The sequence below is a fragment of the Fistularia commersonii genome, chromosome 7, assembly GCF_037954325.1.
Source record: "Fistularia commersonii isolate RoL2024-O1a breed Wild chromosome 7, RoL_Fcom_v1.0, whole genome shotgun sequence".
Taxonomy (NCBI): Eukaryota; Metazoa; Chordata; class Actinopteri; order Syngnathiformes; family Fistulariidae; genus Fistularia; species Fistularia commersonii.
Genome location: NC_141290.1, coordinates 9,403,563 through 9,426,189, shown reverse-complemented (window position 1 = coordinate 9,426,189; position 22,627 = coordinate 9,403,563). Strand labels below are relative to the sequence as shown.

At 52.2% G+C, this 22,627-nt stretch overlaps 1 protein-coding gene across 2 annotated transcripts in view; it reads right to left on the bottom strand.

Moving 5' to 3' along the window:
- Positions 1-20,129, bottom strand: part of col2a1b (collagen, type II, alpha 1b) — a 28,401-nt gene extending 8,272 nt beyond the window's left edge. Inside the window, exons 1-43 of one of the 2 annotated variants that reach the window (XM_086149684.1) lie at positions 19,780-20,129; positions 17,567-17,776; positions 16,425-16,441; positions 16,124-16,156; positions 15,930-15,962; positions 15,778-15,831; positions 15,098-15,199; positions 14,933-15,010; positions 14,075-14,119; positions 13,435-13,488; positions 12,681-12,734; positions 12,301-12,354; positions 12,018-12,071; positions 11,867-11,920; positions 11,718-11,762; positions 11,588-11,641; positions 11,380-11,424; positions 11,154-11,207; positions 8,822-8,920; positions 8,688-8,732; positions 8,497-8,595; positions 8,302-8,355; positions 8,119-8,226; positions 7,967-8,020; positions 7,535-7,633; positions 5,719-5,772; positions 5,495-5,593; positions 5,353-5,406; positions 5,151-5,204; positions 3,953-4,006; positions 3,792-3,845; positions 3,624-3,668; positions 3,451-3,549; positions 2,370-2,477; positions 2,225-2,278; positions 2,093-2,146; positions 1,956-2,009; positions 1,826-1,879; positions 1,361-1,468; positions 1,215-1,268; positions 1,078-1,131; positions 843-1,004; positions 355-462 (exon numbers count right to left, since the gene is read on the bottom strand). In XM_086149684.1, coding sequence (XP_086005810.1) covers positions 355-462; positions 843-1,004; positions 1,078-1,131; positions 1,215-1,268; positions 1,361-1,468; positions 1,826-1,879; positions 1,956-2,009; positions 2,093-2,146; positions 2,225-2,278; positions 2,370-2,477; positions 3,451-3,549; positions 3,624-3,668; positions 3,792-3,845; positions 3,953-4,006; positions 5,151-5,204; positions 5,353-5,406; positions 5,495-5,593; positions 5,719-5,772; positions 7,535-7,633; positions 7,967-8,020; positions 8,119-8,226; positions 8,302-8,355; positions 8,497-8,595; positions 8,688-8,732; positions 8,822-8,920; positions 11,154-11,207; positions 11,380-11,424; positions 11,588-11,641; positions 11,718-11,762; positions 11,867-11,920; positions 12,018-12,071; positions 12,301-12,354; positions 12,681-12,734; positions 13,435-13,488; positions 14,075-14,119; positions 14,933-15,010; positions 15,098-15,199; positions 15,778-15,831; positions 15,930-15,962; positions 16,124-16,156; positions 16,425-16,441; positions 17,567-17,776; positions 19,780-19,870 — 3,012 coding nt within the window. In that variant the 5' untranslated portion in view covers positions 19,871-20,129. The remainder of the gene's footprint in view (positions 1-354; positions 463-842; positions 1,005-1,077; positions 1,132-1,214; positions 1,269-1,360; positions 1,469-1,825; positions 1,880-1,955; positions 2,010-2,092; positions 2,147-2,224; positions 2,279-2,369; positions 2,478-3,450; positions 3,550-3,623; positions 3,669-3,791; positions 3,846-3,952; positions 4,007-5,150; positions 5,205-5,352; positions 5,407-5,494; positions 5,594-5,718; positions 5,773-7,534; positions 7,634-7,966; positions 8,021-8,118; positions 8,227-8,301; positions 8,356-8,496; positions 8,596-8,687; positions 8,733-8,821; positions 8,921-11,153; positions 11,208-11,379; positions 11,425-11,587; positions 11,642-11,717; positions 11,763-11,866; positions 11,921-12,017; positions 12,072-12,300; positions 12,355-12,680; positions 12,735-13,434; positions 13,489-14,074; positions 14,120-14,932; positions 15,011-15,097; positions 15,200-15,777; positions 15,832-15,929; positions 15,963-16,123; positions 16,157-16,424; positions 16,442-17,566; positions 17,777-19,779) is intronic. The other variant, XM_086149685.1, reaches the window with a different exon arrangement.
- Between the last annotated feature and the right edge of the window lie 2,498 nt (positions 20,130-22,627).

The following is a 22,627-nucleotide window of genomic DNA, read 5'->3' as shown; positions in this document are numbered from 1 at the left end:
CTACTTTCAAAGAAAGCAGAAAAAGGAAAATCACACAGGCGACCGTTTCAAAGCTGGGTGTGACATGGAGTGCGCCTTTCATGCCGGACAATCAATAATTGATGGCACGGATCCGTTCGCAGATCAGAAAGGAGTGTGAGATGTGGACGCGGAGTGTGTGTGTGTGTGAATGTGTGTGTGTGTGTGAGACCGTCAAATAGAATCAGCTTGAGCGGTGACCCGAAGATGGCAGCCGGCTAATCGCAAAAGCTTAGCAAACTGCTAGTTCACAAATCGAGGAGTCCGTCAGGTGTGGTTGCCGCGGGTGATGTGTGTGTGTGTGTGTGTGTGTGTGTGTGTGTGTGTGGCACTTACCGAGGGTCCGGGCAGACCAGGGAAGCCCCTCTCGCCGCGCTGACCCGGCAGACCCACAATGCCACGCTGTCCGGCCAAACCCTGGGGGCCTGAGGGACCTAGGGGACCCTGGGGGTGGAACCAATCGATCAGGAGGGAGGTGGATATCAATCAAATTGATGTAAAAACCCCCCACCCTGCCCGTGCACGCTGCCCCCTGGTGGTCGGGCAGGGTAAGAGCTGGAGATGTCATTGTGTGACAATATGAATGTTTCTGCTGCCCCCTACTGGTGGGGAATATTATCATTTTATGACCTTATATTTCTATTATTATTATTAAATCAATCATGTGAAAATAGCAACTTAAATATGCTTCAGGTGCAGATTTAACTGGTTAATGAAACACCTGATTTAGACACGATGTAATAACTAGTTTATGAGGTGATTTTATTTGTGCGATCAATCAGAGCGTGTCTTCTAAAACCGAATCAAGATGGTCGCCAACTCACCGGGGGCCCGTCTTCTCCGGGGTCGCCCTTCTCCCCGGGGGTGCCAGCTGGGCCGCGGAGCCCGGCGTCGCCCTGACGTCCTGGGGGGCCGCCGTCGCCTCTCACGCCCTTGGGGCCGTCTTTACCTGGAGGGCCGGCGGGACCGGCGGGTCCGGGGTTACCCTGCAAACACGGACGGCGGTGAACCCGTGGAACTTCACACGCTTGGGAACACGGTGGAAGCGGGTGAACTCACGTTGGGGCCGGGGGGCCCCACTCTCCCAGCGGCTCCGGGGAACCCGGTGGCGCCCTGGAAAGAGGGTCACAAGGTAAGGGGGCGTCCACTGTTTTTGAATTGATATGGAAGTTTAAACTAGAAAAGAGGCGTCTTACTGGGGGTCCCTGAGCACCGCGGGCGCCTTTGGGTCCCGACACGCCGGTCGGCCCCTGCAACAAGACGGCGGGTTAACGGATGTTGACGGGGAAATCGGACGACAAAGGAGCTAAAGCTAGCGGCCGTTGGTACTTCTGGGACTCACAGCGGGTCCGGGGGCACCGGAGGGTCCTTGGGGTCCCGGGGCGCCAGCGTCACCCTTCTGCCCGGACTCTCCTTGCTCTCCTTTGGCTCCGGCTTGGCCGTCAGCTCCCTGGAGGCGGCGGGAGGTTAGCCGGCGTGCTAGCATTAACGGGGTTAGCGAGCACAGCGCTCGCCGGATTCATTCCACTTCCTCGCTTTTCGAAATGACTTGACTGTGAGCTAGCTTCGAGTTAGCATGAGCACGTAACGCTGATTAACATCTGTTAGCTTCCATGCTAGTCGCCTTTTGGTCATTTTTCTCATCCCAACACTAACTGTCTAATCAAACATGACAAATATCATGGGATGGCTGCATGGAGGTTGTTCTCCAGGCCAATCAGAATCTGTTTTTGGCACGGCGCTAGCGACTTATGATGAGGAAACAGCGACGGTTGCCGTTGACAACGGCCGGTCCAGGGGGACTCACAGGGGGTCCGGCGAATCCGGCGGGTCCTGGGGGTCCGGTCTCGCCTCTGTCACCCTGGGGGACGAAAGCAAATCAACTTCCCGTCTGTTTGGATCACCCGTTGCTAGGCGACCCCACCCGGTGTACTTACAGGAGCGCCGCGGGTACCGGGGGCCCCCGAGGGACCAGCGGGGCCGGATTCACCCTGCAAGAGACGGATGGCGTTGAGAAGAGTCGGGGTTGAGGGGGACCGGGATTTGGACTCACCTTGGCGACGCAAACACTCACCTTCTCGCCGTTGGGGCCGCCGGGGCCGGGGGGCCCGATGGGGCCGGTCAGACCCTGCGAACACAGAACACCCGGTTAGAAAATCCAACCCTCCCCCGACCAGATCCAAGCGCCGCGATGACGAGGACTCACTCTGGCTCCGTCTTTGCCGGGGGCCCCTTCTGGGCCCTTCTCTCCTACGTCGCCCTGCGAGGAGGTGAAAGGCACATCAGGTGACCCAGGAAGTATGACCCTCAAGGACATCCAGGACGTCGACGTGTCCCCCCCCCCCCCTTACCCGGTCTCCTTTGGGTCCAGGGATGCCTGAGGCCCCCCTCTCTCCGGGCATCCCCTGCAGGCCGGGGGGCCCCTGAGCGCCGGCGGCACCGGCGGGTCCGATGGCTCCCTGTCGCAAAAGAAGGGGGCGGAGTCAGGAGGTGTGGGCGGGGCTAGTACTCAAGACATTTCGGTGGTAACCCAATTCATGCATTGTCTACAGGGAGGGGCGGGGCTTAACCAGCTGTCAGTCATCCAGACGTTCGGAACAGCCGATACTAGGTCGGAGAACGTGGAGAGAACGTTGAACCTTCGCTCTAAGGACCTTCCTGTCCTCCCGGCTCCATGCGGTCCCAGAAGGTGCTAGAAGCTAATCCGGGAACTCGGGTTTCTGTTTCCAGATCAGTATTAATTAACTATTATGGTCTGTAATGATCTCCCATTCTCCTTCTGAGTTCATCCGTCCCCTCTCGGCACAGGGAGATGATTGACAGATGGATTTCAAAGAATGCGTTTTATTTGAATTTGATTTTATTTGTGATTTGGCGGCGCTTTCATCTGCTAATTTGACTTGCGACCCCGGCGTTTGCCTGTCAATCATCTGTCCTGTCAAAAAACATTTTAACATAGAATTTAATTCAAACAAGAGTTAAAAAAAACCTATCTCTAGTTCCACATGTTCTGCTCTCTGTTTAATCCCAGCGTAATCTGGCTTAAATTATCAGGGAACAAGGGAACAAATGTGTGTGTGTGTCTGTGTGTGCGTGTGTGTGTGTGTGTGTTCAACATCACACACTGTCAGTAGATCAACTTGTGTTTTTTTTTTTTTTTAATCCCCCCTCAGAACCCACCCTCCTCCTCGCCATTGCCGTAGCGTCTGATCTATAATCCCCTCTGCCCATTCTGCTCCTGTCTGAACTGGGATTAAAATCTGATGAGATAAGAGCAGGCGGTCACCACGGGCTCCGCCGCCACCGGCGCCGTGGCGGGCAGAATTTTTTTAAGAAAGCAAGGGACTCCATCACCTTGCAGGAAGTTGGCAGTTTTTTTCGATGGCAGTGGATCAGGATTAGGATCAGGGGATTTAACCCGGGATTCCTCACCTTGGGTCCGTCGGTTCCGGGGGTCCCGGGTAGGCCTCTGGGCCCCTGCAGTCCCTGGGGGCCGGCGGCGCCCCTCTCCCCGGGGAATCCGCGCTCTCCCTGGACAAACGGACATTCTGGTCGAATCAGTCGGTCAGAACGACGGCCGATTCATCGGGCGGCGCCGGTCTTACCCGGGGTCCGGTGGCACCGGCGGCTCCGCCTTCTCCTGGAACACCCTGAAAAAAAAAAAAAAAGATTTGGAAGAATTAAAAAATGACCCCCCCCTTGTTGAGGTAATGGTACGATCTGAGCTAAAACAGTTTACACTCCGAATATGGATTGAAAATAAAAGCACCAACCTGATCTCCGGGCTTTCCTCCCTCTCCTGGGGGACCAGGAGGACCGGGCAGACCCTGCGGCGAGAAACGAAATGTTTTTACGGATAAATATAAATATTAGATATAAATAAATCTTAAACTAGTTCTTGAGCTGTCAATCAAACGCAGGTGTGAAGGGTTACCTGGAAGCCGGAGGGACCGGGCTGACCTTGCTCTCCTCTCTCTCCTGCACTGCCCTGGAAGGAAGAACATTAGCTCCGGGTTAATTAGCTCGGGCGCTAACTGGAATCAATGTCGCGCTCTGTATGGAATACCCAGGGGGAAACGCGATTCGGGTTTCGAGATTCGGGAAAAAAGGGTTTTCGAGTCGTTTGAGTCACCGGGAAGTTTGCTCGCACACAGGCCCCGCCCACTCCCGGTGCACGCCGATGATTCGTTTCATTGTGAGCTACTGTTTGTTGTGTGAGTGAGTCGGGCGGGCAATCATCGTTTGAGTCATTCCTTTTCCGAGCAGGGAGGGTTCTCTGAGCGACTCCTTCATTCAGCTACTGAGTGATTCGTTTGTTGAGTTACACAGTGAGTCATCTGGTTTGAAAGCGTAGAGAGCTACTTTTCCTGACGGAATGATTTGTTTGATGAGTTACTGAGTGAGTTGTTTGCTTTGCAAGTTGGGAGAGTTGCTGTGAGCTACCGAATGTGTGGTTTATTGAATAATCGGGTGAACTGTTCATTATGCTGGCAGAAGGAGCCATTCTCAGCTTCTAGGGGATTCGTTCACTCAGGCTATTTTAAGGTAAGCTACTAAGTGAGTGATTCTTTTGTTGAGTTACTGACTTGGTTGTTCATTTCGCGAGTGGAGAGGGCAGCTCCGAAGCACTCACTGATTTTCTGAGCGAGTCGTTCGTTCAGCAGTTGTTCGTGCTAAATTGAGCTATTGTGATTCCTTAGTTGGGTTACCGAGTCGTTCGTTTTGGTGGGCGGGGGGGTTTACTGCGAGAATTGCGATTCCTTGTTCTGCTCGTAGCAGGTACGGAGGGAACATGTTCTTCAAAGTGGCTAAGTGATGATAGAGTTAACAGAGACGACAAATCACGACTCACGAGTCGGTAAAACAGTTCACGACTCGCCCGTCACTGGAGAACAACGCTAATCGTGGTGGAGGAGAGCGCTCTGCGGGCCGGAGCCGTTTCCCCGCGGACGCCGTTCGCACCGAGCGCGGTCTGGAGGATTGAAGATACCGAGAGCTATTTTTTTACTATTTTTTTTTTAAAGAGAGCAGACTGAGAAAAGGCAGATATAACATCAGAGCAGAGGCCTGACGGAGTGTATATATATGTGTGTGTGTGTGTGTGTGTGTGTGTGTGTGTGTGTGACACTTACGGCGGGGCCGGGGGGTCCAGCGGGGCCGGTTTCTCCATCTTTTCCTGGCAGACCCTGTGCAGAGGGAGGGGAGGCGGGCGGATAAGGCCAGGTTATTACCCAGATAAACATCTGATGGATGTTGGCGGGAAGGGGGGGCGGAGCCTAGAGACGGCAGCCGAGCCGCCGCCGCCGCGGACGCAGGTTTGAAGATCAGACTCACCCTCAGGCCGGGGGCTCCGGCCAGGCCTTTTTCGCCGGGCTTGCCGCCCTCACCCTGTCACGGGAGACGGAGAAGGCGGTTAACGTTGAGGCGTTGCCATGGGAACAACTTTTTTTTTTTTTTTAGAATCAAAGATACGTACAGTGGCCCCCTTGGGTCCGGGGAACCCCATGACTCCAGGCTGGCCGCGAGCTCCTTGGGGGCCTGGGGGGCCGGGGCGTCCGTCCTCGCCGGGGGCTCCCTGAAGATTTACCAGACCGGACGTTTTATTCGGGTTCAAGACTTTTGATGGCGGCGTCTTCATTCATCCGTTCATTCACTTATATATGTTGTGTTGATAGAAATAAAATGGCGGCATGTACTCACTGAGGGTCCAACTTTGCCTTGAGGCCCAGCGTCACCAGGGCGACCAGTCAGGCCCTGAACACACACACGCACACACACACACACACACACACACATGCACACACATAGGAGAAACATTATTGGAAACTGGGAGGGTCATCTGGCGCCCCCCGGTGGCCGGGTGTAGATACAGCATTTTTAGAAAAATGCATCAAAACACTTTTGTTTTGTAAATGTCTGAGGTGATGAGATTATTATTGTGTTATTAAAGCTTTAAAATGTTGAAATAACCCTGTTCTGGGAGAAGATCTTAAGTAGTAGGAGCTGGAAATCGACCTTCAAAAGGAGTATATTTGAGCGTTGGCGTGGTTGCGTGAGGGACTAAGAGATTTATTTTTAATTTCAACAATGTGGAATGCAGAGGGCGGCCATTAACCCGCTCAGAATGACCTTATTACTCCGGCGGAAACAAATTATCTAAAAAAAATATATAATTTTCACGATGACGTGGAATTTGTCGGATTTCAAGGGCTCAGTGTTATAACAGTAACACGTCCACAGCGACGCACATCTAAATGGGAAAAACATATATTCTCATTTTATAGATAAATGGATAGACAAAAGAAGGCCAGCATGGCTATAAAGATACATAGAAAGATACAGAAAAACGATTGGGACATAAAGACAGACGCACTATATCGATTATGGGTACCGACAGATATAGAATATACATAAATGATAAATATATGTGTGTGTATTTATATATATCATATGGATGTGTAGCTATAAATAGATTGTGTTTAAATAGAAACAGAGGGGGATATGGACATATATGGATGCATGGCTATAGATACAGAATATATATGGATATTTAAATGGAGATAGCTATAAGATAGAGATAGATGTAGATTATATATGATATATAGATGGTACAGATGATGAACAGACATATGGCTATAGATGGAAATTGAATATATATGTATGTATAAATATGGCTGGATATTAAATATGTATGCGAATGTATGAATATAGATATAGCGGTATATGGATATTTATAAATGGATAGATAATGAGTATATGGACGCATGGATAGAGATGGATGTACACTATATATAGATGTATACATTTATATAGATGGTACATAAATATATGGACCTATAAATATAAACAAATTTAGAATAGAATATATATGGAGTTATAATATAGAATAGACTATGTGATATGATACATACACGATATATACATAGAGATGTACATATATATAAATGCATACATAAATACATGAATGTACTTATATAAAATATATATGGATTTATAGATATTATTGATATACACAATGTATAGATGTATAAATATATTTATGGATACATATGAAAATGAATGTATAGTGTCTTCAAATACATGAATGAATAGATATGAACAAAAATATAGAAACAGAATATACAGGACTGTCTCGGAAAATAAAAATATTGTGATGAAGTTCTTTATCTTCTGTGATGCAATTAAATAACAAAAATTACTTTTTAATGATATTCTAATATTTTGAGATAGGATTTTTGAGTTTTCTTAAGACGTAAGCCATAATTAGCAATATCAAAATAATAAAAGGCTTGCAATATTTCAATTGATTTGTAATGAATCCAGAATGTATGACATTTTAGTTTTTGTAATTGCATTACAGAAGATAAAGAACTTCATCACAATATTCAAATTTTCTGAGACAGTCCTGTATATGACATATAGACATACAGATATTGTTATAGGAGTTAACAGATAAATTTGAATATGTAAGTGTCTCTCAGAGGTTGCAGATGATTGGTGGAGCAGGCCATCTTACCCTTGCACCAGGAAGTCCAGGCTCTCCAGGACGCCCAGGGTCCCCGCTGGCACCCTTGGGGCCGCTGGCGCCGGAGGGCCCGCGCTCGCCGGGGGCTCCCTGGTAAATCACAAGAGGAGCCATAAGTTCAATCCCGAAACCCCGAGCGGCAAAGTCTGCGAGGCTCGGTGGTGTCATCTTGTGGGCACCACCACCGCCATCGCTGAACCCACCCGCTGGCGCCCGCTGCCGGCCGGGACCCGAAACACTAAAAACTCATTATTTTCAATGACCATTTTAATGCGTGTAGGAGTTTCCCTGAGCAGCTGCAGGGTTATCATGGGATGCGACCATGTTATTACACATTGCGGAGCTCCACACAAATACGACGCTGACATGCAAGTCGATGTTATCTGGTTTCCATGGTAACGATATAAGGAGGGCGGCGCTCACCTTGGGACCGGCCAGGCCGTCTTGACCGGGGAAGCCTCGGTTGCCGGGGGAACCCTGCACGCGGAAAAAAAAGTCCAAGTTCCTGGTTGCAAAGAAATGCCCGAACCCACGTCGGGTAAAGAATAATATGGGATGGACGAAGGAGGTCTCACTCTCTCCCCGGGAGGTCCGAGGGGTCCGGCAGCACCGGGTTCACCACGAGGTCCTCTCTTGCCTTCTTCTCCTTGAGGTCCAGGTGCTCCCTGAGACCCGGCTGGTCCCTGGAATGAAAAAAAAAAGAAAGTCAGACTGGAGCCGGGGATTGGATGGGATGAGAAGATCCGGGGGCTCCTCACAATTTCTCCTTTGGGTCCGGCCTCGCCCTTGAATCCTGGGATCCCTGGGTCTCCCTGGATGGATGGACGGGGGGGAGGGGGAGGGATAATCCCGTTGTTATTAATATTTCTGGGATATGAAATTCTGCATACACACACACACACACACACACACATACACACACACTTCTGCAGGATTACGGAGTGAGTACATACAGATGTTCCTTTTGGTCCGAGTGGCCCGGTGGCTCCTTGGGGCCCGGGAGGCCCACGGGGTCCAGGGAATCCAGGAGCGCCAGCAATACCAGGGGCACCCTGCAGGGAGAGGGGGGAGGGGGGTTAATTCACATGCACGTACACACACACACACACACACACACACACACAGAAGCGAGCGCCATACTCACAGCAGATCCTTTGGCCCCGGGGATCCCGTCGGTTCCAGGGTTCCCCTGCAGAGAACAAGCAATATTTGTAAAGTACTACTTCATCCTGGATGTGTGTGTGGGTGTGTGTGTGTGTGTGTGTGGGGTTCACTCACGGAGGCGCCAGAGGGTCCTGAAGATCCAGGGGTACCCGACTCTCCACGGGGTCCCTGGGGGCCCTCGGGTCCACGAGCGCCGGTGGGTCCGGCCTCGCCCTGAAGCGCAAACGGAAATATCAAATGCTGTCAATCGCGCAAATAGTCACCGTCCGGCGACGGCGGCGTTTCTGCAAAGCAGGAAGTTCTCGGAGTCAAACGCGAGGAGGGAGAAAGTACTTTTAAAAAAGTTTTTTAAATCTCAAAACTTCAAATTGGCGCAGAGAGAAAGGGAGGTGTCGGTTGCGGCCACAAGGGGGCGACGGCGAGCGAGACACTCGGATAATTCTTCTGGGAATGATTGAAATTACAGATGGAGGGGGTTAGGTTGCCATGGGAACAGGGGTGAGGGGGTGTCGCTGTCCAGAGACAACAGCGATGAAGCCGGCCGGGATGCGTTTGCTGCCCGTGCACCCAGGCGCTGCCCCCTGGTGGTCGGGGGAAACCAAGATGTCTGCTTCCTGCTGCGGCCAATCACAGCTCAGGCCAGGGCGAGGGGGCGGGGTTTCACCTTGGCGGGTCAGCTGTCAATCACACACATTCACCCTCTCACGCGATTGTCTTCAGTGAACCTGCCGACCGTTTGGATCGAAGATGGAGAACCAATATAGAGAGAACCTGGTGGACCAGCAGATTAGAGCCTGCCGACCAGTGAAGTGGCGGCGGCCATGTTGGCGTCCGAAACCGTCCACAGGAAGGTGATGTCTGGCCTCACGCCTCCTCGCCAAGCTCATCTTCAACCAGTCAGCTGACTTCCTGCCACCCCCCCTCCCCACACACACACACACACACACACACTTGGAGGACCAGCTGTGGTCGGCGCCCGAATGAGGGACGTTAACCATTTCCTGTTTGGTGAAAGAGCGGTGCCTGCTGCCAAAATGTGTAACGCTTTCCAGATCTCCTAGGAGACGTGTGGCGCCACCTTCATGGAGCCCAGGTCGACACTGCGACCGCCTCCAGCACACACAGATTCTATTACTATGTAATAAAACTACGCTTATTACACTGTAATAAACTGGACAATTATTGCACTATAATAAACTCCAGCTTTTAATAGGGCTGTACTATGCTGTATGCTTATTACACTGTAATACACTTTCCAGCGCTTCCACTGTAATAAATATGCATATTGCAAAGTAATGACTCTACAGATATTAAAGTGTAATAACATTGTAATACTCCCTTTGCTTATTGCACTCAATACTCTGTACACCTATTACAATGTAATACACAATTATATTGCAATATATTGTAGTTCTACTTCACCGTAAGATCCTTCACAACTTCTGCACTGTAATACACTACTGTTATTACAATCTAATACACGTAATACACTCATTGCTTATTACATTGTAATACACTGGAATACACAGACTGCTTATTACACTGTAGAACTATGTAATTAGCTGTAGGCTGTTTCACTGTGATACAATGAATGCTTATTACGCCGAATTACACTGTAAACCTATTACAATGTGCAACTGTTATGCTGTAATACTCTGTGCGCTTATTACCCTGTAATACATGTGTGCTTATTACACTGTAACACCTTGGTAATAAGCGGCAAAAACGGGCTAAAGCCTCCTGCAGGGTTCTGCCATCTCACCTCAGCCCATTGCATGATTTCACACACACACACATACACACACACACACACACACACACACACACACACACACACACACACACGTCTTTTTTTCAGGGGGGGGTTAAGTTCTGCAAGCCGACACTGAGCACCAGCATATTTCCTCACCCCGCTTCCCCCTCCTGGGAGTGGGGGGGCTCCTGGATACAGTGCTACCCCTCTTTAATTTCTTTGGGGTAAGTCAGGGCCGGAAGTCCCCCCCCCTCCCAAAAAAAAACCTCGCACCCCCCGTGAAATCAGACGCAGAGAGGAAAAGCTTTAACACTCCCCTCCGCTCCCCCCGCCCTAACTTTCCAAACAGATGGAGGTTTAAAGCACTTTTCAATACTCTCTCTTCCTTCGCCCCGTGCGTCTTGACTCCCCCCCACCCCCCGAACCCCCACTTCCTGCCCCCTCCATCCCCCCAACCCCGAGAACAAACGTTTGATTCAAAGAAAAAGAAAGTTTGTGTTTTTTCATCTCTTTTATCTCACAAAACCCACACTTCTTTTTTTTTTTTTTAAGGAAAAACTTTCTGCAGCCGGGAAGAAGGGGTGGTGTGCGTCGCGCACACACACACACACACACACACACACACACACACACACACACACACACGGATTTAAGAAGAAGGAGGACGCCCTTTTCATGCGATTCGTGACTTACCTTTGCACCAGGAGAGCCGGGGAAGCCCGGGGCGCCGGCGGGACCGACGGGGCCCTGCAGCAGAAGAAAGGGGGGTTAAAACCATGGACTTCCAGATGTGGAGCTGCAGACACAGTCTGTGTGTGTGTGTGTGTGTGTGTGTGTGTCACCGTCAAAGAAAAAACATTTTTTTTCAATCTCCTGAAAGAGTGTGAGAGGGTGAATCGGAAAGAAGGGGGTCACTCACCGGGGGTCCGGCGGGGCCGGGCAACCCGTCGTTTCCACGTGCACCCTGAGGAGTGAGGAGAGCGCACGTTTAGGGTTTTCATCAGCTGTGTGGGAGAACCTGCAACACCTGCAGCCGCCGGATCGACCCCGCGGCCTTCGCTGTCCGGCGGACAAAGCGGCGTGGGAGCTGCGCTGGCGGTTTTGCCGTGGGTGAAAGGGGGACTCACCGCGGCGCCGCTGGGTCCGGGGCGTCCTCTCTCGCCGGGCAGACCGCGAGGTCCCTGAAGGAGGCAGGAGAACCATCAACTGGCTGTTTCATGCCGCCCGAATTCTAAATTTCCCCGGGATTGAACTCACCATTGGTCCGGGGGCGCCGTTCTCCCCGGGAGCGCCGGCCTCGCCCTGAGGAGGGGAGCGGTTAGCGTTAGCCTAAGCTGCTCGGAAAGTGGCGAAATCAACATTTCAAGGGTTCGATCGTGTGTTTTCCGAGGGTGCGAGGCGCTCACCTTCGCTCCTAGGGCGCCGGTCTCTCCCTTGGCGCCATCCAGACCTGGGTAACCCTGGGGGGGACGGGAAAAAAAAACACATGTCGGGAAAACGGTTCCGACTGCGGTGGTGAAACCACTGACAGGGGGCGGGTGTGATGCGTTCACTTACCCGGTGGCCCTTGATACCTGGCAGGCCGGGAGTTCCTGGGAATCCACGGGCGCCCTGAGGGTGTGAAGGAAAGGTTACCATGGAGACTCATACGCCATACTCATCCTCAGCTGAAAGCCATAAATGTTTAATCGCATTATAAGTGTAATATATGTGTTATCGTTATTACACGTGTATAATATGGTTATTACACAGGTTCAAGGCTCTGGAAAGGGGGTTGTTCCAGCTGTGAATGGACGACGACTGGGACATTCGGGGCCCCGATGGGGGCGGGGGGACTCACCTGGGGTCCGGCAGGGCCGCGCTCACCCGACTTCCCGGGTTTTCCGGCCTCACCCTGCAAGCGAAGCGCGACCAGGTGATTAGAAAAAAGGACTAAGCATCCGGTTTCCCATCACACCGCTAATTAGCGACTAGCGGCTGCAGGGCCAACCGTGGTGTGCGCTTCCATCCAGTGGTCGGACGGGAGAATTACACCCATGTCCGCGAGAGAAAATATTAATTCATTCACTCTTGATGGAGGGATAGATGGAAGGAGTCTATCTCTGCTGTGATTGGGCGAGATAATCACACATCACACGCAAACTATAAATACCCAAAAGGTACAAATGACACTTGGTACTCCGTCGTGCGGCACTTCTTTGCTCGGGGGGGTGAACTTACGTCGTCTCCTGGTTTCCCCGGGGGTCCGGCGGGGCCGCGGGGTCCCATGGAGCCCTGGCAGAAAATGAGGGGGGAAAGAAGCAGGTGAGGGTGCAGTAACCATATGTGGCCACAAGAGGGCGCTACAGCTGCACGCTTCCAAGTGGAGGTGGTGATTGACAGCGGCGATTTTTCGTTTCTTTTCACCGCCAAATCTGTTTACGGAAGTTCGGGCGGTGTATCTCCGGAAACGCTGCAGATGCTGCAGTCCCGGGATTTATTCCAGTTCCTCCAGCGCCATTTAAACCCTCGAAATTCCAAACATTACATTACATTACATTACATTGCATTTGGCAGACGCTTTTATCCAAAGGGACTTACAATAGAGGACATAGGGACTGCAAATACACTTGCAAACATTCCTGATTTTTTTCCACACTATTTTTCTCTAGCGCTCGGCTACAGATAATCCCGTTTTTGTTTTTTTTTTCCTCCCCCCCTTAGAAGGCGGTGGTGGTAGCGAGCTGTCAGGTTGGTGTCCGGCGGGGCGCCTGATTTTAATCGCACATAACGACATTCTGGAGAAGGGCTGATTTTTTTTTTAGAGGAAGGCTCATCGGAGCGCTGTGGGGGCAGATTAGCATGGCGCTATACCTGCTGGGGGGGGGCAAATCTGCATGCACCCCCTCCCCACCACCACCACCATCTTCTATCAGGAGGCCAGAAGAGAGAAAGGAGAGCGGCTTATGTGTCGGGGGGGTCAGAAGATACTCACACTTTGTCCGGGTTCTCCCGCCTCCCCTGGGTTGCCTTGGAAACCTTGCGGGCCCTGGAGAAAAAAAAAAGAAGGGGGGGGCAGCTTCCGTTAAATCCAGAGGCGACTCTGGGAGTTTGATTGACAGGTTGCACTACGCGTGTGTGTGTTTAGGCACTGAAGGGAAAAAAACTACAAACATGGCCGCCTGTCAGAAAAGCACTCGAGAGCTAAATTACTTCTAGCACATCGGCTTTCAAGGGTCTCGTCCCTCCTTCTTCTTCTGACCCCCCCAGCCCTCAAATCAGGGATCCCAGCCGAGGAGCCGACACACTAAATGCCCCCCCAGGGGTAAAATGTGTTCTGGGGGTAGCGAGTCGGGGCAAGTTGGCGCCGTCAACTTAATGGCTTTGCTCTGAAGAGCTACGAGGGGAAAGTTGGGGAGGGGGGGCTGCACACCTGTGTGTGTGTGGGGGCAAAATTGCTAGACAGCTGCCCCCCCTCCCCCCCACACCCACCCATCGGCCTCCAGGTAAACAGCTGAAATGGAGCTGTAGGTTAGCGGCGTGGCTAGCTAGCTAGCTTCAGGTGGAGGGGGAGGGAGGGGGTGATGATGTGCAGCGTGTGTGTGTGTGTGTGTGTGTGTGTGTGTGGTACGTACAGGAGATCCGGTGGGGCCGGGTGGTCCTCTAGGTCCCATCGGGCCCTGGAGGGAGGAAGGAAAGGAGACAAGGGAGCGTTAGAGGCCGCAAGCACCAACACTGGTCTCCTTGCCTGGAGAGGACTTCCAGCAACTCTAAATCATCTGGGATTCCACAGTGGCGTTCTTCTCCACCTCCTTCTCTCCCTCCCTCCCTTCTTCACTCAGCTGTTTTGTCCCCCCCTGAGGTCAAAGGTCACCAAGGTTCTTGAACTCTCCTTGACTCCTCGCTGTCTTTCTCCTCGTCTCCTTCGACACAATTCTTCTTCTTCTTCGACCCAGAAGAAGACGAAGAGGAGGCGAAGCTCTCACTCCCGCTGAAGATCCTTTCCAAAATCATTTCCGACTTCACGCTTCGCCAACCGACCGGGAGGAAGTCACATTCTGTGTGTGTGATGAGCCGTTCACACACACACACACACACATGCATACACACACACACACCCTGGTGGCTAAGGACTTCCACAGCGAGTAGGAGTGGGCGGGGCAAGCAGCAGCCAATCAATGAACTCTAAATCCACTGAGCGTGTGCACGAATGTCTCTTAGGTGTGAGTGTGTGTGTGTGTGTGTGTGTGTGTGTGTGTAACAGCAGTCCTGATCAATGCATCCCCCGTTGGCTCAGAGTGGTTTGGTCCGGTGGCGAGCTTTCACATGGGCAGCCATGTTGGCATCTCCTGGATGTGAGTGTGCTCAGTACTCCACGTGCGCTCCCCGCCTTCTCCAGATCCATCTTCGACGCCGCCACTCCACTTCCACTCCCACACACACACACACACACACACACACACACAACAGCTTCCCCCCGGACGCTCGCTCACCATTGGTCCTTGCATGACGCCCATCTGGGCGCCGCCGGCCTTCTCGTCGAAACCGCCCGCCATCTGGGCGGCAAAGTTCTGCGAGCAGAAGGAGACCATATCATGAACATGAGTGTGTGTGTGTGTGTGTTTGTGTGTGTGTTCAAAATGGCGGCGGGTACTCACTCCACCCAGGCCGGGGGGTCCATTGGGCCCCGGGGGTCCGGGGGGTCCGGGGTTCCCTGGGGTTCCGGGCTCGCCGTCTCTGCCACGGGGGCCGGGAGTTCCCTGAAGGGGAAGGTGGGGGGATTTTCATGATCGGTGCTAATCAATACCTTGATCGATCGGGCCTTCTAAGGGAGCCCCCGATCCATTACGATACTGTCTATGGAATTCCTGGGAAAGTTAGAGGGTCGGGGGGGTGAATGATCACATCATCACTGTTGCTGATCAGCTGATATTGGGATCGATCGATCAATCGATCGCTTGGTGATCAATTAATCTGGACTTCCTCGCTCAGCCCATTCCAGAACTGCACAGGTGAGTGAAGACGCAAACTATGCTTTCTTTGTTGGATATGACACACATAGACACACACACGTGCGCGCACACACACACACACATACACACACACACACACACACACACACACACACACACACCGGGCGTTGCTCCCTGAGCGTGTAGCAACAAATTACCCCATAAGTCGATCCCGCCTGAAGAATGCGCTCGCAGGTTCAGCGGCGGTGAACGTTCCAGGGCGGAGGACGTGGCGCACACCCGGACGCCACCGCCCGGCCAATCAGACACCACCTCACACACACACACACACACACACACACACACACACACACACACACACTGACCTTCTCTCCCTTGTCTCCTCGGGATCCACGGGGTCCCTGCTCTCCTGGTGGTCCCTAGATGGAGGGGTGAGGGAGTGGGGGTCAGACAGGAAGTCACGGGTGTGTCGTCACCATGACGACACCTTCATCACTGCTTCCTTGCCGGGACGTACCATTGGGCCAGGGGGTCCTCTGGGTCCTACCACCTGGGCGGGGGGGAGATAACATGCCAAGCGTCAATGCATTTGACACCGTACGATAAATGCCACATTTTTTTTCTGCCCCCCCACCCCAGCAGAAGGGTAAAAGATGGACGCCCCCTCCCTGCATTGTGATTGGTCCACAGAGCGGCGTGGGGTGGACTTACATCAGTGATGTCTCCTGGCTCGCCTTTCTGACCCTGTATTGGGAGAGAGGAAAACATTTGTGAGGTCCAGGTGTATGTGTGTGTGTGCGTGAGGGGGGTAATTCCCATGCGAATAGATCATGTGATAGTGGAGGGGGTGAAACCCCGCCCCCTTTCCCTTAACCCCGCCCCCTCGCCAGGCAAATATGGCTCCCAGCGGCGGGAAGGGATCCCCCTACTACCACCCCATAGGAGGGTTTAAATGGACATTTATGGCGCACGTGCACGCGTCCAGCGCCAGCAGACATGTGTGGCGTCTCACCTTAGCTCCAGGCGTCCCTGGCGGCGAGCAGGAAACGGCGTGAAGGAGAGAGACAGCGCACAGTTAGCACAGCACAACATGGATGGATAACACAGGACAGTCTCCACCCTCCCCACCACCGCCCGCCACCGCCCGGTCACATGACCCCCGAAAGCGACCACCCTCTCTGAGTGTTGCAGCGTCACCATCTTCCCGCCATCTCCGCAGCGAGGATATGCACAAATATATTCTCGTATATGTCAGAATAACTGCGGCCAAAACACCCGCTATTCTGAAATACACTCTGCAGGAATCTGCTTTTGAAGGATTTTAGCAGTTTAGAGAGGTAAAAAAAAAAGAAGAAAAAGCTTTGCCGCCGACACTTCCTTCCTGGGTTCGGAAAGCGCCGAGGAGCAGGAAGTGACGTGCGGCAAATCGGACGCTCCATGCTAACAAGTAGCATCAGCGGCGTCTCCGTGCCCGGGTTTGACAGCCAACCTCAGATTCAAAATCTGGAACATCGTTTGTGAAGAAACGTTAATTTAAAAGTTTTCAATTGAAGGTAAGCCAGGTAAGCATTATTACATGCGATAAAGCGTTATTAAACTGCAATAAAGTGTTATTACATAGTCATAAAGCATTATTACACTGTTATTAAGCATTAATTGCACCGGCAGGATGTGCAAGCAATGACACATTTGATGTATGACACGTTCACCTCGGTTGGTTTTCCACGGCCTGTTCTAACACAATGTTTGTGCGTGTGTGTGTGTCTGTGTGTGTGTGTGCGTGTTATTGAAAATAATGGATCGATTCTCAGCGCTTTCTCCTCTCTGCACCGGGACAGTCGCTGAGGAGGAAGGTGGTGGGGGGAAAAATGTGAGTCTGCCTGGCTGAAGGTATTTCCTTAATGGCTCCCACATGTGTTTATGAATCTCGGGGAAAGGAAAAAGTTTTCGGGGAGGGGGGCCAAGGTGAGCCGGTCCGTGGAAAAACACTCCGAGGTGGCGTCGGTGCAGAAATGTGTCACGGCCGCGCGTTTGCTCCCCGGGGACGGGGACGGGGACGGGAGCTAGCATCCCGTGCTAACTCTCCAGAACCCCCGGAAACAAACGTCCGATCCGGTGGGGTAATTTATTTGTGGGAGATAAATAAATTACAACCGATGGGCGGAGGTGCGTCGGCGGCGCAGATGGGACAACACTCCCCGAACGGGATCTCGGGCTTGGGGCAGTCTTTCAGGTCCTCGCAGACGATCTCGTCGCACAGGATGGTCCCGGTGTCGCACACGCAGATGCGACACAGCTCCGGCTTCCACACGTCCTTGTCGCTAAAGCGCTCGCCATCTTTGAAACAGCTAAAGGGATCCTCCGCTGGAGGGGGTGGTGGAAATGGGAGGTTAGACTGCGGCGTTTGAGGAGATGAAGAGCTGGAAGGGAAGAAAAGATGCACAGGAACCGGGGGGGGGGGGGTTGCTAAGAGCTATGCTAACTCACACTGCTAATGCTACATCCTCCACTTATATGCTACATGCGCAATCAGATCGTATATGGAAGTGTATGTATATACGCTGCACCTTTTACCGCATTGCAACAATAAAGTATTTGCATGTACGTGCACTAGTACTACGATACTCCGAGCACTCATTTCTTTCGTGCACGCAGCAGAGTCTGCTATCCTAGCGGCCCTCGTCTAATCTGACTTTCCAGAATCACCCTAATCCGGTTGTCTCCGGTTGGACGTGTAGTTCCACCGGCAGCCACTAGACGGGGACGTGTATTTGTGTGTGTGTGTGTGTGTGTGTATGTGTGTGTGGAGAACCTGCTGCAGAACCAGGCCTCCAGAGATCGGAGAAAATTTGGGGATTATTTTAATCATAAATTAGAATCTCCCTCGAGCCTGAGGGCCGGGAATCTGGATTCAAAGGAATGATCGACCCGCGGGTTCTGGGGGGGGTTGGGGGGTTACAGTAGCTATATTTACCTCCGTGGAGGTAACCTGGGCCATGAATGGGGTCTTTCTGGAGGAGGAAGGGGGGACAGAGTGGCCGATTCACAAACCGCCGCCTTGGATAAACACAGGGTGCGTTTCTTAAACCCCCACCTGGACGCCACAGCCGGGTGGGATGCCAGTACAAACACGCCGGAGGGGGTGCGTGGGGGGGCAAAATGGTGGGCTTTCATCAGTATACCTTCAGGGTTGTGACAGCGGCGTGGATGTGGCGTCCGGGGCAGGGGGGGGGGGGGGGGTGCACCTGCCCCGACGGCGGCCGCGGCGGGGCGGGGGGGGGGGGGGGGGTCTGTTTGTCATCAAAACTAACTGGCTTTCCAGAACGCTGTCAGAAAAGTGGAGCCAGGTGTACCTTGGAGGACATCATTCCACTGGTTTCCATTGGGGTTCAGACCAGAACCTCCCCAACACACACACACACACACACACACATGCATTCCGACCCACAACAACAGAAGATCTGCTCATCTCTCACGTGAACCTGGACGTCCTCCTCCTCCTCTTGAAAATAACCCCCTCTTTTTATATGCTCTTTGATTCCCATCTCAGGAGTCGGACCAGTGACGCCCCCTCCTACCTCCTACCTCCTACCTCCACCCCCCCCCTCCTCCTGGCTCGCCGTCTTTCTGGGCTCAATCTTTTAAGCAGATGGAAAAAAGAAAAACAACCTTGAGCTCTCGTCGGCCCTTCTGGCTATGAAAAAAAAACCCACAATGGCGGCGGAGAGCGGCCACGTTCACCCTTTTTTTTTTCCCCACAGCCGCCGCAGATAAGTGTTTTTTTTTTTTTTAAGGGGGGGGGGCATCGTCTCGGGGTCGGTTGTCCTCTCGGGCCGGACAAGCCGGGATTCGCCCGTCCGGCCTCTGACGGCGCAGGAATGCGAGCGCTTTGCACCCAAAGGCCTGACCGACGTGCACTTTTTATCCCCCCCACACACTCAAAACGGAGAAGGGGTTAAAAAAGAGGGGGTTTGGGGGGGCAGAAGGAGGGGGGGGGCTGTCAATGCCACTCAAAGGTCCACAGGTGCTTGTGGGGGGTGGAAAGGTCAAGGCATGGAGGAGGAAGGGGGGGTGAAAAGAGGCAATGAAGACAGAGTGCACCCCTACTTTTGGTTTTTTTTTGTTTGTTTTTTATCAGACCTGGTCCTTCCATCCTTTCCACACATCATCTCCATCATCACACACACACACCACATCTCCTCCACCCCCCTCCCCTTAAAATAAGAATAAAAACCAGAGCATCCAAAGCGCATCTAGAGCTTTCCACATTCTCTCTCAGCTGGGTTTTAAAAGGAAAGGGTGAGGGGGGAGGGGGTGGTGGAAGGAGGTGGGGGGGGGAGAAGAAGCGAGATCTTCCGAGAACTTACGTTCGTCTTGCTGACATCTGGCGACGGCGATCAGGCAGAGTTGCGCCGCCGCGACGAGCAGTAAGGTCCTTGAATCCAAAAAGCTGTACATGTCTAGATATCAGACATGCAGGCCTTGGCGTGCGTGTGCGTGTGTGGGGGTGCGCGCAGCGGCCTTCTGACTGACGGCGTGCGTGTGCGCGCACGCGTGCGAATATAGGGTCCTCCCAAGGTTAGCGGAGCCGAATCATGCACCCCCGTGTCCGTGGCGTGTCCTCCAGGAGAAGAAGAAGAAGAAGGAGAAGAGGAAGGAGAAGAAGAAGGGGGGAGAAGAAGGGGGGCGATGGAGGGAAAAAAAAATCCAGCGGCGGGATTCGCACCTGCAGCCGGGAGAGAGCGCGCAGTCCGCGGCGGACGGACGCTCTAGTTTTATGTCCCGGTTGCCTTCAATGAAAGCGGGTATATCCCCCGAACCCCCCCCACACACCCACCCCACGCCCCCCCCACGGCCCCCCGCCGCCACGAAACCCGAGCCGCGCTCCCCTCCCACCCCAGTCTGCAGGTCCCAGACCACGCCCCCCCCACCACCTCCGCTCGCACACACACACACACACACACACACACACACACGAAAACTTTCCCCTGCACTTGAGTGTTGTTCCGGATCCCTCTGTGCACGTGGGTACTAGTTAGACAGATTAACTTTGCTAACTAACCCCCCCCCCCTTCCCCGCTCCCTTCCCTTGAGGCAGGTAGATGAAGTGGAAAGTTTGGATGTCCCAGTGTGACGTCATGGTGCGAGGAGGAGGTGGTCGTGACGTCACGAGACGGGAGGGGTGGGGGTGGGGGGTAAACGCATCTGATTGGTTCCCCGTCTGAAGGGTGCTTTCAGGGCGCTTGAGCAAGGGAAAGTGCAGGAGGACATGGATTCCATCTAAACCTCATTAGTTCATTAATTCGCTCAGTCGTTCATTCATTCATGACCTTTGCAGCTCATCCTGCGCTCAGGGTCGCAGAATGGAGCCTATCACAGCTGTGATTGGACGAGAGGGATCATGTGCAACCATTCACCCTCTCATTCACACACCATATAAAGACATGCTAACATTCACCCTCTCATTCACTGACCGTATAGATACATGCTAAATTTCACCCTCTTATTTACGTCATATAAATACATGCTAACATTCACCCTCTCATTAACTGACCATAGGTACATGCTAACATTCCCCCATTCACACGTCATATAGATACATGCTAACATCAACCCTCTCATTCACATCATATAGATACATGCTAATATTTGCCCTCTCATTCACATCATATACAGGACTGTCTCAGAAAATTAGAATGTTGTGATAAAGTTCTTTATCTTCTGTAATGCAATTACAAAAACAAAAAATGTCATACATTCTGGATTCGTTCCAAATTAATTGAAATATTGCAAGCCTTTTATTATTTTGATATTGCTGAGTATGGCTTAAATCTTAAGAAAACTCAAAAATCTCAAAATAATCTTAAAATATAATGAAAAAATAATTTTTGTTTTTTTTTAATTGCATTACAGAAGATAAAGAACTTCACAATATCACAATATTCTAATTTTCTGAGACAGCCCTGTAGATACATGCCATCATTCACCCTCTCATTCACGTCATATAGATACATGCTAACGTTCACCCTTATTCGTGTGTCATATAGAGAGGTGCGAATGTGAATTCAAGCTTTTTGTTGCTACCGTCTTGTTAGCATGCTAATGGGTAATGCACGTGGGGCGCTGGGAGGGGACCCAGACAGACCCCGGTCCGACACATGGGCCTTGAGTGAGTCATAAAGGTGCCATTTAAAGCCCGCCCCGCCGCCCCTCGAACCCGGACCCCCCTGGCAGGTTGTGACCGGTTTGCTTTTTGACCTTTGACCCCTGTCGCTGTTTATTGGAAACAGCAGCAGCTGCCAGGTCCGGCGGCCCACGCCTCTAATTCCGTTCCCTGCTACGTCGGCCGAGACAGTCTTCCCTCCGGGCAGTGTAGCTTAGCTTAGCTTAGCGGCGCTACGCTGACACCTGTGGGCTCAATCATGAGGAATGCATAGTTTGATATGTGTATCATGCAGTGCGTGTGCAAGTGCGCCAAGCGACATTGCCAGATTATTTTGTGCTCTCACGGTGTGTGTGCAAGTGTGTGTGTGTGTGTGTGTGTGTGTGTGTGTGTGTGTGTGTGTGTGTGTGTGTGTAGTTAACCACCGTGCTACCGTTGGATCACAGCCTGGAAGCCTGAGCTAGCAATTACCCAGCCCTGCAATCTGCTACGGCCTTTAATTTAGCCTAGCCGGAGCGATAGCGGCGGCGTGACCGCTTCTGCCGCTGGATTTACCTCCTCGAAGTTCTGGCATGGCCTCCTCTAACCCTGTGGAGAGGCTAAAGGTGACCTCCGACCCCCCCAACCCACCCGCACAACTACCTTGCACCCTCCAATGCTTCAGAGCGTCTGAGAAAACGAACACTGGAGTTATCAGACGTTAGCCCGGAGGAGATGTGGCGTTCTGATATTTTTATTTTATTGTATTCATATATATATATATATATATTATTTATTCTATGGCGCTTCCATTGAACTCACCACATTGGACTGCAGTCGTCTAGGAATGAAAGTCTGGAAAGATAATCAGGGGCTGGGAGGAGTCGGAGGGGTGGATATGGAGGTGGAGAGGAGCTGAAGAATGAGAGAAAGTGAGAGGTAAGGAGGGTGGGAGGGCTGGAATGCAGGAGGTGGAGGGCTGGAGGGGTGGAGGGGTTGCTGAAAGTGGAGCAGAGGGTGGGACGCTGGGAAGGAAGCTGATGATGGAGAGAGGGAGGGAGTGAGGGAGTTGC